The sequence below is a fragment of the Kogia breviceps genome, chromosome 9, assembly GCF_026419965.1.
Source record: "Kogia breviceps isolate mKogBre1 chromosome 9, mKogBre1 haplotype 1, whole genome shotgun sequence".
Classification (NCBI taxonomy): Eukaryota; Metazoa; Chordata; class Mammalia; order Artiodactyla; family Physeteridae; genus Kogia; species Kogia breviceps.
Genome location: NC_081318.1, coordinates 59,436,913 through 59,452,093, shown reverse-complemented (window position 1 = coordinate 59,452,093; position 15,181 = coordinate 59,436,913). Strand labels below are relative to the sequence as shown.

General features: G+C 39.6%; 1 protein-coding gene across 7 annotated transcripts in view; it reads right to left on the bottom strand.

Moving 5' to 3' along the window:
• The window catches only part of DYNC1I1 (dynein cytoplasmic 1 intermediate chain 1), a 340,222-nt gene that overhangs the window by 243,683 nt on the left and 81,358 nt on the right, over positions 1-15,181 (bottom strand). For all 7 annotated transcript variants that reach the window (XM_059074839.2, XM_059074842.2, XM_067042542.1 and 4 more), the window contains one exon: positions 2,974-3,089. In XM_059074839.2, coding sequence (XP_058930822.1) covers positions 2,974-3,089 — 116 coding nt within the window. The remainder of the gene's footprint in view (positions 1-2,973; positions 3,090-15,181) is intronic.

The window sequence follows — 15,181 nt, the reverse complement described above, 5'->3', positions numbered from 1 at the left end:
CCTCCAGATTGGCTTAAATTTTTCCAGCAAGTTAAGAAGTTCTCATTCTCCTAGGGGTCACTGCAGAACTTGGCATTTCTAAGATGTCTGGCCTCATCCTTGTCATTCAACAGCATCTGTTGGGAGCCTAGTATGGGCCAGTCACTTTCCCACTATAATAAAGATGCAGAAGACTGGCTTCCGAACGAACCTCAGGACCTCACGGTCAGTCCAGTGAGATATTAATAACACAAAGCAGACGTAGTTTGGAAGGGAACCATTATTTTTTTCCTTTCTTATGACCTGGGAATAAGAAGCACGTGTTTAAAGTGTTTTGGAGATAGAGATATCCTGCTCCCCAAATCACTGTCACCTATACTCAGCCTTCTTTCTCTGCAACTAATGACCTAAGCAGAGAGGGAAGGTGTAAACTTGTATTGAAAAATCAGTGTTTGTGCAGACCTCATTCCTAAATCTCCAGGGCTTAAATCATTCTCTGGACTGTTTCTCATACATAACAGGTCATTACGATCACAAATTAAGAGAATGTTCATTACAGTACATAGTGGAGAAGAGAAGCTTAAGCTTGGGCAAGTCCAAAGTACCTTCCCTTTCATTTTCAAGAGTAAAATGAGAACATGTCAAAAACTGAACGCATAAGAACACCACTGGATGTAGAACAGATCAATGCTCTGAGATCAACAGTTTGAATATTGTTAAATTTTCCATAGTCACATAATGACTTCAGAAATAATCAGCGTTCCTTCATACACCGTGGGCAATAATGAGCTAAAACAGATCTTATACGCACCAGAGCTTTATGTATTATCCATCCAAGAGCCTCATTGTGTCATGAAATTCAGTAGTTCATTGTTTCCTGACCCTGAACGGCTGCACTGCCATGGCTCAAGCTCCCAAATGGGAAGCCAATCCAAACCTGCCACGTGGTAGAGCCTCCCCACTTCACTCAGCAGGTGAAAGGCAAGCATGGGGCACCCCCATCAGCCAGGGGCTGGACAACACCAGGCAGTCAGAGGTCAAGGAATCATCTGTGCTGAGAGGACGATTTGCTGAACTCAAATCCAAAGTTCTTCCTGTCTAAACCCATCGGGGATTGCTTTACTGTCTAGAGCTACAGTAGCTCACTTTGAGTTCAAATCTGTATTGTGGAATTTGAACCATCAAAACACCCATCACCATAAAAAAGCTCTGTGAGTCCTGTTAACAAAACAGAAAGAACTTCTGCCAAGAGCTGAGAAATAAATTCCTTCTTTCATGCTGCTTGGACCACAGCATAATGAGGGCTCCCAAGCTCTCTCTGCAGTAATAAAATGGAATGCCCAGGCTTCTCCTTTTGATGTGTTCCAGTTTAAAAGTCTAGAGTTGATGCCTTTTCATCCTTAATTTATCTTCCCTTGTAAATATTTCTGTACCATTTCCAATATCTAAAGTCTACACATTTCCCCAAAATAATTCACTCCTTCTCCTATTTCAGTTGTATAACTTTATGTTATGGGTCAAATTGGGGGCTAAATAAACATACCTCAGGCTACAGCTCTGCAAATACCTCTGGCAGCAAATTAACTCAAACAAATGTTTTGGTTGGGTGACGAGGTTATTTTTAATGATCTTCCTGATCTGCCTAGAGGCCCAAGGATAGACTAGGCGAACTCCCAAAGGCTTTTCTAACTTTGTATTTTCTGCCACATTAATATACAGTTCTCAAGTTCACTGAAATAGTTGGTTTAACATTTCACCACCAGAGGGTGCTACTCGTTTGCTTCTAAAATTCATTTCTTCTCACGTGAAAACGGCTACCAAAGAATCATCACCACGCCAGACAGTGTTACCCAAGAAAGGTTTTCAGAAGGCCTGTAGGCAGCGCTCTACTTCAAGGAATCCAATTTCACTCGTCTTTTGATGTTATGTGTTTAAAACCAAAATTGAAAAGCTCTGTAACTTGCACAAACCAAAGTGCACTGATTTATATATGCTGTAAACCAAGCACGGAATGCGAATCATTTTTCATTTTCATGGCTTTTGTTCACTATTTACTATACAACAACAATGAACCCAGAATGCTAACATCCTCTTCACCACACCAGACAATAAAATAACAAAGTAAAAAGAGAATTTGCTTAGCTATAAAAACAGTGCTATATTCTCTAACAATGCAACCTTCACTTATTCTATTTTAAGTGCTTCTGCTTTGGAGTAATTTTGCTTTGGTGTAATTTTTGACTTCTAGGAAGCCTTCTGATTGATTAGCTTCAACTTCTTTTATCAGTGTATTTTCACAATTTATTGGGATTTGCACATACATTTTCCACTTGATATTTTCGGGTATGCATGAAGGAGGCATGGAGTTAATTCCCATTCACCCACACGGAGATCGCATGGAAAGTCTTTTTAAATCGTGGTAAGAAATTCTAGCGTGTTGCCATCTGAATTGGCAAAGCAAGTCAGGGGTCAGCAAAGTTTTTCCGAAAAGCACCAGATTACTGTAAAGATTTCAGGCCACATGATTCATGAGTACTCAACCCTACCACGTAGCAAGAAGGCAGTCATATAGACATGCAGGACTGTATGTCTGTATTCCAAAACACTTTAATTTGAGGAACAGGTGGTTGGCTACAGTTTGCTGACTCCTGCAAATGCTGACTCTTAATGTACACACTCTTATCAATAAAATTCAGAGAAGTTTCTATCATATTATCCTTTGGTGATTTTCCCCCTCCTCACACAGTGCTGACAAACTGTGGCCTCATTAAGTTATCCATTTTAAAGTTCATGGGTCCTCTGGAGGGATACCACTGGGTTTCCTCTCCAGCATTTCCAAAACCAGAGTCAAAGGAGACTTTAGCTTTTGGTGTGTCATTATATTTGTGTCCTGTGAAGATGTCTTATGGTAAGATATGAAATGAACAAGAAGGATGTAACTCCCTGGCAATTCTCCAGAGATCATATGGAAAGTGAACAAAAGACATAGTTTACCTTCAGACTGATGTGTAGCCAGAGGAGTCTGGGTCTCCTTGGAGTAGGACACTACCTCCCTGGGCAGGAAATCCACTTGGGTAACCTTCGACACACCCAGCTTATGCAGTCTTCGTCTAGAAGTAACAAAGGACAAACGCTTAGAGAGGGAAGGCATTCCTTGCAGAAGATCTATCAGGAATAAAACAAACAAACCCCAAATACCCACAGCTTCTCAGTACAAGGGGCAGCGTCATGAAGTTGAACTGGCCCTGGGCTGCAAGTCTGGACACTTGGGGTTTTGGCCCACTTTGCCCCGGTGTTGCTGGGTGGTGTCAGACAGGTCCCTCAGGCTGACCCTCAGCTTTTCTATCTGCAAAACCAGGTCTTGTCCACTTCAAATGAGACCCCCCTCCATTCTGAGTAACTCTGATTTTTCTTGATTAAAGGTTATAAAGGGAATTTTCATTTGTAATACAGGATTCTAGTCCCTTAGGCAAGATGGACAAAAGAAAAGTAACGCTTCTCAAATCTGAAGAAAGAAGAGATGATTAGTGGAGTAATTTGTTCTCTATAATAGTAATGAGGATGATATTCCAAGGGAGAGTATAACATCTCCCATTTCTCCAGAAAAGAAACTAATACAGATCAGCATGCGAATTTGTTTAAAGATACATTGATATAGCACAAATTGAGTGAAAAGGGTACTGGGCTAAGAGTGATAAAGTTTTCGTTTAGAATTCCCAAATGAGCTGTGACCATGTAAAAAAAAATCCTTTCTGAATATTTATAGAGCACATCAAGAATTTTCAGATGTCTTTCACATCCATCATGTCAACTGTCTTCATGACACCGCTACGAAGCTTCCGGGCAGATTATCACCATCCCCATTTTATGGATGAGGAAAGTGAAATTCAGTAGGAGACATTCCCAAGTATATGCACCTTGTAAATGGTAGAACCAGGGAGAAAATTCTGTTGGCCTGAGTCCTGGTCCAGTGCTTTTGCCACCAAGTCAAACTCCTACCTGAGGTTCTTAATGGTGAGTTCTGAGTTACCCCCGAGATCTGAAGTGCCTCCTGCATCACCCAGGAAACATCCACTCCTGGAGGCAGTAGAGTCTGGTCGTTAATCATATAAGACTAGCCCATGCTTACCAGCTATGTGTGTGATCTTGAATAAGTTACCTAATCTCTCTGTGCCTTGGTTTCCTCATCTGTAAAATGGAGATATTACTAGTTCTTAGTACTAGGATTAGTATGGGTAATGTCTATGTACCACATACATATAATGCATATGCCACGTACATGTTATATATACATATGTACACAATTTACACACATACATAATTTAAAATAGTGTCTGAAACATTATTTTAGTATATAGATTTAGTATTAGTATTGGATGTATTTTACTATATTTCTTTAAAATTTCCAGGAAATAGAGTATGTGTGTGTCTCTCTGAGAGAGAAAGGCAATAACCATTTAGCCACAAATCCAAATTCCCTCGCTCTCTAAGATCAATAGAAGCATACCCTTTTCATATTACTTTTTAAATCACTACTAGCAATGGCACAGACTCATTGTATTTTTTTTCAGTAGTAGTAATAATAAAATGAAAGAAAATGCATACCAGAGCTGGGAATTTCCATGTACAATTTCCTAAGCACTGTAGGAAAACAAAAATTTCTTCTTTTCTATGAATCACTAAAATTGAGGTAAAACCTAAGATGAGAATAGAGTAGATACAAACAAACAAAGGCTGGTTTAGAAACAAGTCCAGCTGGCTGTCTCTGCAGCCCCACTAAGCACGACTGTAGCCCAAGCTCCACACAGGCCTGGGCCATGTGGGCCTCACTCACTCAGATGTCTGGCCCACAGAGCGTACAGGAGGGTCAGGCTGGGGACCCAGCACTTCCTCCAAACCTTCTCACACAGAATTAGGGGAAAAACACACAAAATATACTAGAAACAAAATTACCAAACAAGGTAAAAGGCTCAAAGTTTCCAGGCAAGAAATTCAGGTATTATTTTAAGTCCTTCTTGGGTTAAAGGAGTATGTTTTTCTTCTGAAATGGGTCTTTCTTGAAGCATCTGAAAAAGAAAACATGACTAGACACCCCAAGACTGCTTCAGACAAAGCCCCCTCTGCTGTTTAATAGCCTGGAGCATTTTTCTGAGGCCCCAAGAGGTTCATCTTCATCTTAGGCAGAGATGGAAAGGAAATGTGGGCTGGTAATGTACCACCACCAATTCAAACTGGGGTCACACCTGGCATGGAGCGATCACCCTGGAGTTTAGACTTCCATGGGCATCTGTGTGAGGCCCAAAGATCTCCACAGTCCAATTAAGAAATACCTATACCTGAAGCCAGGGATTCCAATGCATCTTGCTAATAAGATGCAAGCATAAGCTGTAGGCCTATCTTGTTGGGTGACCAGCCATAGGCACTGGACAACGGGAAGCCGATCTGTAATTTGATAATCCACAAGGCAAATTGAAACAAAGTAGTGAGGCAGCATGCGTAATGGTTAGGCCACGTGCTCATACAGAAACTGGGTTCAAATCCCCTCTCTGTCACTTACCAGCTGAATGGTATGTAAAAGCTTTGGACAAGTGACAAACCCCTCTAAGCCTCATGTTTCTCATCTATAAAATGGGTACATATCATTGAATTGTTATGAAGATTAAATGAAGCTAATACTTGTAAAATACTTAATTTAGTGTCTGGCACATAGTAAGTGGCTCTACTTCTATCTTTTTGACTGATTATAATAGTGCTTACATTTGTTTCAAAAAATCAGAGAAGGCAGATTTATGAATGCTCTAAATTGATTTTCTAAAACAGTAGATTTGAAGATTATCTCTGACAGTAAAACATAAGGATCACATTCCTAATTTCTCTGTATGGCACATTGGTAGGTTTTGGCTACTTGGGAGAGTCCATTTGGTTTTCCTTTAACTTCTCGGTTTTCAAAACTTTGCGTAAAGTGGTGTGAGTACTACACAACTGTTCCCAGCCCTAGCTGTTCCAGAAAGTCTGGCAGAAGGTGGTACCCTTCCATGGCAAAGACCTTCCTCTTAGGTGTGTTCTCCAACTGTGTCCCCACTTCTGGGTCTCTCCCAGGCCAGCCTTAGGGTCTGCACATCTCAGCTGATCCAGGATCTATCCATTCATACAACCCTGTGATAGAGACTTTGAGCGTCACTAAGATACTTCTACAATTTTATCATCTGACAAAATTATCATATAACTATGTATACAAGAGGAAATATATAGTAGTTATTTTCTTTAGAAGTACAAACACTGACCATTGTGTTTCTTATTTTTGTTCAATCTTACCAGCTCATAATTCTTTTATTCAAGGGTGCAAATTAAACTACTTAGCAAAGGAGGGGGAAAAAAACCACATTGTATTGTAGAATTAATGCTACTCTAATTCCTTTTCCTTCTAATTAGGCTCTAAATTTCATGCAGGCTCTTCTGTGCTGACTCTGGGATACCTTCCCCGTTGTCCCACCATCCCTCCTGAAAAGCTCATGCCCTCGCTACTACACACACACACACACACACACACACACACACACACACTCTTCCACTATAGCCCCTGTTACATGTCACTGTCCTCTTCTCATGTCTGACTTGACTGAAACTAACTTATTTATCCCTGACTGAGTTATCTCTGTACCCTGGGTCTTAGTTCTGTGTCAGGTACAGAGCTGGCACTAAATAAATGTTTGAGGAAGAAAGGTTAGGAAGAAGAGAAGAATACAAGGAGGAGAAAGAAGGCATGATGCAGAAATGTAAATTGAGAATTCAATTATCTACGCCATGGCGGCCATGGCATTACTATTAAATTATAGGGTCCAGCAAGTTGTGTTTTAATTACCCACCCCCACCTTCCCCATCGGTGATTTGGACTCTCACTAAAGGCTGAGTACCACTGATTTAGAAATATTAGAGTGTAGACATAGAAGCTTCATTGTTGCTAGATTCACTTGCGCCTCTCCATCCTGCAGCTTAGAGGATGAGGCCTCAGTCCCACAGAGCGGAGATGATATCTCTTGACCAAGCTTATAAAGTTCTATGAGACAGGCTGGGAGCAAAGGTGAACAAAGATGAGAGGGTAAGAGGAAGAGTGTCAGACTGCAGTGTGCAAAATATTAAGGGCCTGGCACAAAGGTCTATCCTAGATCTAAAACTAAAATGTCAGGCAGGGGATCCCAGAGACACTGGGCAATGGAACCACGGATCCCATACTCGCTGACCTGGCCTGGTCCTAACGTGACCTGGGGCCCACATCTCCCCGGGCTAGGGCTGGACTCCCCACTAAAAGTCCTGGAGGCTTCCTCTCCAACTGGTCCTGTCAACTTGGCTGAGCAAGCTGGCTGAGCAAAGCCATATTGCACCAAAGTTGAAATGTTTCTTCCGAAAAGAAAAATCAGGTCTTGATAAAGAATAAAAATGGAAGGTATCTGCAGTTTGAGAAGGTTATTTGACGGGGCTCAGGGTGTTGAGATTTATGATCCACCACTACCATAGTCTAATTCACTCAGGTTTGTCCACTTGCCCTCAGTTAGACATTATGCATCACAAGAAGAAAAAAACTCCCTTGCATGAATCACTGTCTCCATTCCCCTTTCTGGTTTACTTGTAATGTCTCTGCCTATCCGCCATAAGGTTAGCATGGCTTTCCTAGCTACATGCAAAGTTTCATTATCCAAGGAAGATGAAGCTCAAAACGTGACTTCATCATGGTCTATGATGTCTATCAACGTGGAAGAAAGTTACGGGTTATACAGACTTACTCCCAAATAAAAGGATGAGAAACATATACATAGCAGTTGGAATTCTAATAAATATAAACTCTTTGGCTCTTCTCCCATTTCAAAGATGAAGGAAATTTTAAGAGAAACCTTACTGACATTTAAAAATGCAGTTAATATTTAAACATTATTTTTAATAATACAGAGAATAAATACTTGCAAAGCACAGATTTATCTACCAAAGTGGGATACCCTGGTTTTGTCCCTATTTTTGAAAAGACCTACATTCCTTTGAAAGCCATGAGCAACAGAACTTCAGCTTCTGAAGTCACTGCATCTGTGACCTGAAAATATGCAGTTACTGTTTCATGCGTTCATGTGCAGTGCTAAAAAAAAAAAAAAAAAAAAAAAACCAACAACTAGATTTCAAAGAAACTACTGTTAAGCTGCCTTTAAGAATTAAATAGGAAAATGATTTTGACATGACAAAGATATGGGTGGGGGTTGGTTTGGGATGGCAAGGATCAAAAAGCAGAGCTCTTTGATCAGAGACTTAAGACCAAGCCTGTCTTAATTTTTTTTTATTGAAATAAAATTTACATACTATAAAATCTCCCCTTTAAAGTATACAATTGAGTGGTTTTTAGTACATACACAAACTCGTATAACCTCACATATGTAATTGCACAACCTTTTTGTTACCTCCAAAAGAAATCCTGTACTCATTGGGAGCCACTCCCTCAATTCTCCCTCCTTCAGCCTCTGGAAACCACTAATCTACTTCTGTCTACTTTCATATAAATGGAGTATTACAGTATATGGCCTTTTGGATCTCACTTCTTTCACTTAGTTTGTTTTAAGGTTCATCACTTTATCCAATGTATCAGAATGTCATTTCTTTTTATTGATAAATAATATCCCATTGTATGGATATACCACATTCTTTTTAATCCACTCATCAGTTGGTGGACACTTGGGTTGTTTCCATTTCTGTCTATTAAGAACAATGCTTCTATGAACATTTGTGTACAAGTTTTTGTGTGGGTGTATGGTTTCAATTCTCTTGGAATTGAATTCTTTTTGAATTGGTATATATCTAAGAGTGGAACTGCTGGGTTATATGGTAATTCTATGTTTAACTTGTTGAGAAACTGCCACACTGTTTTCCAAAGTGGCTGTACCATTTTACATTCTCATTAGCAGTACACAAGGATTCCAATTTCTCTACATCCTTGCCAACCCTTATTTTTATCTGTCTTTTTGCATTATAGCCATCCTAGTTTGTGTGAAGTAGTATTTCATTGGGATTTTGATTTGAACTTCCCTGATGGCTAATGATGTTGAGCATCTTTTCATGTGCTTATTGGCCATCTACATATCTTTTTTCAAGAAATGCCTATTTAAATTCTTTGCCCATTTTAAAATTTGGTTATTTGTCTTTTGATTGTTGAGTTGTAAAAGATTTTTATATATTCTGGATACTAGACCATTATCAGATATATTATTTGCAAATATTTTATCCCATTCTGTGGGTTGCCTTTTCACTTTCTTGATGGTGCCTTTTGAAGTACAAGAGTTTTTAAAATTTTAATGAAGTCTGATTCATCTATTTTTTTAATAGCTGCTTGTGCTTTTGGTGAAATACCTAAGAAACCACTGCCCAATCCAAGGTCACAAAGATTTACAGCTACGTCTTCTCCCAAGAGTTTTATAATTTTAGCTCTTACATTTAGGTCTCTGGTCTATTTTGAATTAATGTTCCATATATGTGAAGTAGGGGGGGTTCAACTTCATTCTTTTGCATATGGATATCCAGTTGACCATGCTTAATTTTTCTTAATGTTCAGTGGCAAGATTGAGCAGAGGAGCAGAGAAAGGCTTTGTCATGAATACTGCTCCTTGTTGATGCCCATGGGCCCCAAGTAGTAGCCAAATCTGACTGTGGGAGGATAGATTCAAGAGGAGGCACCTCATCACCTGAGAGCTTCCCAGTGGTCATGAAAGCCTTCAGAGCACCTGAGCGTGTCATCCATCACTGGCATTAGCATCATCAAATTCTTCCTGAATCACTTAGACAACAATAAAACTCATACTCTGATGCTCTAATTTCAGACCACGGTGAATTATATACAGCACACTTGATGTTCCTGCATTTCATACTCAAATAAGTGAAGGAAATTGCATTAATATTGCGGTACTATCTCTACTGGACTCATAAGGGAACCCAATAATATCGGAGATCTGGCTCCAGACTACTAAAGTGTTAAGCAAGAGGCTGCTGTGGAAATTTCAGATGCCATCAGCTGATCCTCAAAGATGCACGTATATCAGAGTGGACGATTCATTTTCTAACCCATCACCAATATTGGGAGGTAAAGCTATATCACCAATATTGGGACGCTGACTACCCTCACGTTAGAATTTTTGTTTTAATGTCACAGTACAAGAGCCTATGTGAAGACAAAGAAAAGCCACAATAAGAATATACCAAGCATCTAAGAAACTCTTCCAATTTTACAAATTGTGAATCACAAAGACTCTCAATAATGGTCTCTGAATAGCAGTCGCATAGTGTTCAGTGACTGGAAATTATAATGTTGAGGATACACTGGTTAAACCTGGTGGCGAAGTGTGGGCCGTAAGGTGGCAGAGTCAGGAGCTCGGATCAGAAGCCAGTGTGCGGCACTCAGAAGCCAGGCAACAAAAGGGGTCATTGTACTAATGGGCAGTCTCTGGAGCAGGGAAGAAACCTGGAAGTCAAGCAGATAACACCAGGAGCAGATGTTCCCAGAGACAAGGAGTTATGTGGCCAGATGCCAAAGTAGGTCAAGGCCAAGGGATAAAAGAATGTCTGCACTGGTTCCAGATTCAACCCTGCTGGATTTTATTCCTGCTTATTTGCATGTGAGTATTTCATCCCCAACACACATTAATGGTGCTGCCAGTGACTTTCTTCTCCTAGTGTTGCTTATAAAATTCCTTGAGGTTTCTCAAAGAAGAGCCCCTGAAGACAGTGAAAGTGATGATGGTGCCACTTTCTTCGTTGTCCAAAATTTTATGTGGGTACCCACAAAGTACCTGACAACTGGCACAGGAACTACTTCAGCCAACATCTTTATCAGCAATCACAAACCATTTTTGAAGCACAGAACCATGCCAGATCCTTACGATAAAGAGAGGATGAGGAGATTGAACATATACAACAAAAAGCCAATAAGAATGAAAGGTAGTAAGAGTCAACATGAGCAATTCACATAATCAGTGGGACAGGAGGGTATAATAGGCAGATTACTACGTGTTTGGGTAAATGAAGCAAGTTTCACTGAGAACCAAAGGCCTGGTTAAGTCTTGAAGGATAGGCAGAACTCAAGTCATAGAAAGGAATGAGGAGGGTGTTCCAGGGAGAAGGCGCTATATATGCAAAGACCTAAAGACTGAATTCACATTTTACGTCTGAAAGACTAGGTTTTCAGAATAGAAGTTTTACACTGAGTAGCAGTGGAAGATAAATTTAGAGATACACTAAGGCCAGATGATTAGAGGGCTTTAAATCTCAGGCTAAAGATCTTGCACTTTATGCTGCAGACAATGAGGAATTACTGAAAGTTACTAACAAACTGAGGGCTTCAAAGAGACATTTAAAGTGAAGCAACTATGTGAAGAATGGAGTCTAAATCTCCCCCTTTGACAAATGAGCAACCAGAGCCTATGCATGGGGCCTTAGAAGCTGAGGTGGAGAAAAAGGGGAATTGAGAATGGATCTACAGAGGCCGGATGGGTTCAGTAACTAAACAAAGAATCCAGGCAAAGCACTAAATCAAAGTGGGAATGACTACTGGATTTGTGGAAACGTGGTCCAGGGTGATAAGAAGGCACTCAGTGGTGATGCCACTGGGAACTGAAAGAAAATGCTGTAGTTTGGTGATGTTGGAAAAGAATTAAGGCAGTTCATTTGGTATGGAAGGTGAAAGAAAAGGAACAAATTGGAGATTATATCAAGGCTTCATGCCTTACGGGAAGAAAGTAAGTAGTGTAACTGGAAGACATTAAGGAATCCAGAGAAAGTTCTGCTTTGGGATAAAAATGAGTACCTCAGTGGATGAGTTTATAGTGAGGAGTTTTCCAATTGTATGAAGTTTAAGACCAAAGCTATGAAAAGAAGACAAAGCAGAAAATGTGGTCCTGGCAACCACCCACCTAGAGTCACATGAGAAAATACTGCATCCATAGAAGAAGAGCATATAGAGACCTAAGGACATAGAAACTCATGAAATATGAAAGAAGTTTTTAAAAATGACAAAAGATAAACTTGTTTTCCCAACACTGTATACTGGTGTAATTAGGTGTGAAGGTGTAACATATTGAGGACTGGCTCCTAGAGTTGAGAATAGGATACCACATGGAGGAAAGGTGGAGACGGGGTACCACATGGAGGAAGTGAGCCTAGCATTGCAGCCCCTTCACACACAACTTATCCCTTATGTTCAGAGTGGGTGTTTTTCTCCAAGGCCTGAGAAGCAGCTTGATGGTTGGCCTTGTCCAATTACCTCAAGGAGGATCAGTTTCCATTTTCTGTGTGCACATTTAAAAAATCATTTGAGAAAGTATTTATCTCATTTCGATGATATTTGCTTCTTACTGTGCAGAGATATCAGTCTGGCAGCTAAACCATTTTTCCTGAACAGAAGCAAATGTCAAGTCTGGATCAGTCAACAGGCACAGTTAAAGGGTCTGCCTTAAACTTCATCACACAGGTAAATCTTGCAAACTCCCGGGATGAGAGAAGAATCAAAATAGTCATGGTTATAACAGAGCTTGGCAATATTGGTGGGAGTTCTGCTATGAAGTGCCCACTTTACAAAGGAAACTGAAAGTTCAGAATTATAAGATCAGAAGGTACGGAAGTGTGTTTTCTCCAGTATTGCATATAAAGGACAACAATGATATAAAAATTGTATAGATTGGCCTTTTATTGACTTGATAGTTATGAAAAACCTTCTGTAGAAGTTGTAACTTCTAACTTTATAAAGCTATACAATTATAGAAATCTTTAAGTCACTGAGTACCAAACTATAAGCATACATCCCTCTCAACTGACCATATTAATCTTTCTGAAATGGAATAAAAAATGGAATATTGTTTTATGAAAGTCCAGTTGCAAGTGTGGAACAGAAAATATCCCATAATTTCTTACTCAAGGTTCTTGAGGGTAGAGAACAAAGTCGGGCAGTAACAGCTCTCAAGAAATATTTGGGGACTTGATAAAGGAATATTATAAGAGGTAAACAAAGTGTTTTCTCCCTCTCTTGTGACAAAATTTTTATTGGATCTGTTAAAACCAATTTATTGAAGTTTTTCATGGGCCAGAATTCATTCTATGTTTAAAGATTCCAAAATGCATTTTACCATTACCTTTTGATACACACACACACCCCAAACTGCTGTTTCATATTTTAATTTCTGTAGAAAGTATGATTAGGTGTTATTGAAAAGGCAGAGATTGTCAGTTTTATAAAAATACAATCCACATCATTCTCAAGAAAATTGTAGGCACTGTGTACATGGGAAACCTTAAAAATTAATTGAAACCAGAGATCTAAACATAATGCATAAGAATATTTGACAAAACATGGAGAATAACCCAAAAGAGGACTACTTTATCAAAGGCTAATGAGATTATTACTGTTCCACTAGGCAAATGAAAATAACTCGAAAACATGAAAAGACCTCTAGAACTGGTAGGTGAGATTTTCTCAAACACCTACCACCATCTTGAAGGATATGTGTTTTTTTCTGGTGCCTTTAGAGAGTTGGTTTAACTTCTATTCTTAACAGAGTAATCACTGTGTTCTGCCACAGCAGTTTGGGATGGTGCCTGGTGGATTCAGGAGTAATACTCACCCTCTCTTTCAGCCAAAACAAGAGGCAGAAGAGAAGGCTGAGAGAAGAAGAGGTCACCACCACCTTCTAACAAAGTCTCCCAAGGACTGAAGGAATCTCTAAGTTCCTCCTTGAGGGAAGGAACAGCCAAGTCCTTCACAGCTTCAGTTTTTCCTCATTCTCGCTTTGCTTACCAAATATTTCAAAAACCCTACTAAGGGTTTAATATATTAAGACATAGAGGAAATATAATTGTGAGGCTTCAATAAAATCAGAGGCCACTAAATATTCCTATATGTTATTGAGCTTAACAATTTGATGTGAAGGGCCACAAAACACTCTCATTACTCACTGATGTCTGCTCATCATTGAGAAACTCTGTCTCCCTCCCCGACTCCCCTTTTGCTGACTCAACACATTTCCCTAAAGACCAGCAATCTCATGGTGGCATTTGCCCGTATGTTCCCTTCATAAGACAACAAAAAACATTTTAAATATAATCCTTCCCTCAAACTTGCCCATTCCAACTCCAAATTTCAATGACATTTATTCACTTCCCAGTCAATATAGACTTTCTATCCCATGATCTTTTAACTTACTCTTTTTATCTCATTATTTCATTTTTTACTTCCACCATCTTCAATTCACTCAACTATTATAATAGCCTAAGAAATAAAAGTATTTTGGGTACTTTCATAAGCAGTTGCCTGGTGAAAAATAAGATGCGTTACACTTATTTTCTCACTTTATTTACAATTTTCTTGAAGCTATTTTTTTCACCCTGATTTCTCTATGTTGCCACTTGTTTTGCTGATCACATAGCTAACATACAAAGCATACAAAAGTGAAACATTTGTGCTTCTGGCCAAGATGGAGTAACAGAGACCAGATTTATCCTCCACCTGAAACAACCAAAAAAAAGGACAGCAGTTTGAATGAAACAACAGTTTGCAAGACACTAAAGGTCAAGCAATGAAAGAAAGAGATACATGAGAGCAGGGAAACGTATGATGAGTCCTATAATCCCCCATACTTACTGCATTGAGAGTTTTAAGGCCATCTGTGATGCAGGGAGAGAACCCAAGTGAAATCCAGCAGACTCATTAAGTTGAGGAGACAGAGCTATGAGTCCAGGGAGACCACAGCAGCTAGGCTTTACAGTACAAAATAACAGAGAGAAGAAAACTCACAAAGAGAAAACCTACAACTTCAGAGGATACCCTTGAGGATTCAGCTTAGTACTGATCAGCACATGTACGTGAGGAAACTACCTGAGGCCAAGGGGAGAACTACCTGAAGGAATTAGAGGTAACAGTTCTGGGCACTCACACAGCAACAGGAATGTGCCTGTTCCCACCCACCTGTTCCCAGGCAGGAAAACCTCAAGATGTATGGGGCATTGTATAGAATGCACATAAGGGTCTTGCCTCAATAGCAGAATTAATTAGCCTTAGACTGAGTACTGCTCCAGTCCCAACAAATCATAAAAACAAGACTTGAAAAGAAGTGTTTCCAAGTGAATTGACTGTATCTCAGAACAAATCTCAAGATTTATAGGAATTCAAATATATCTAACACCTAAC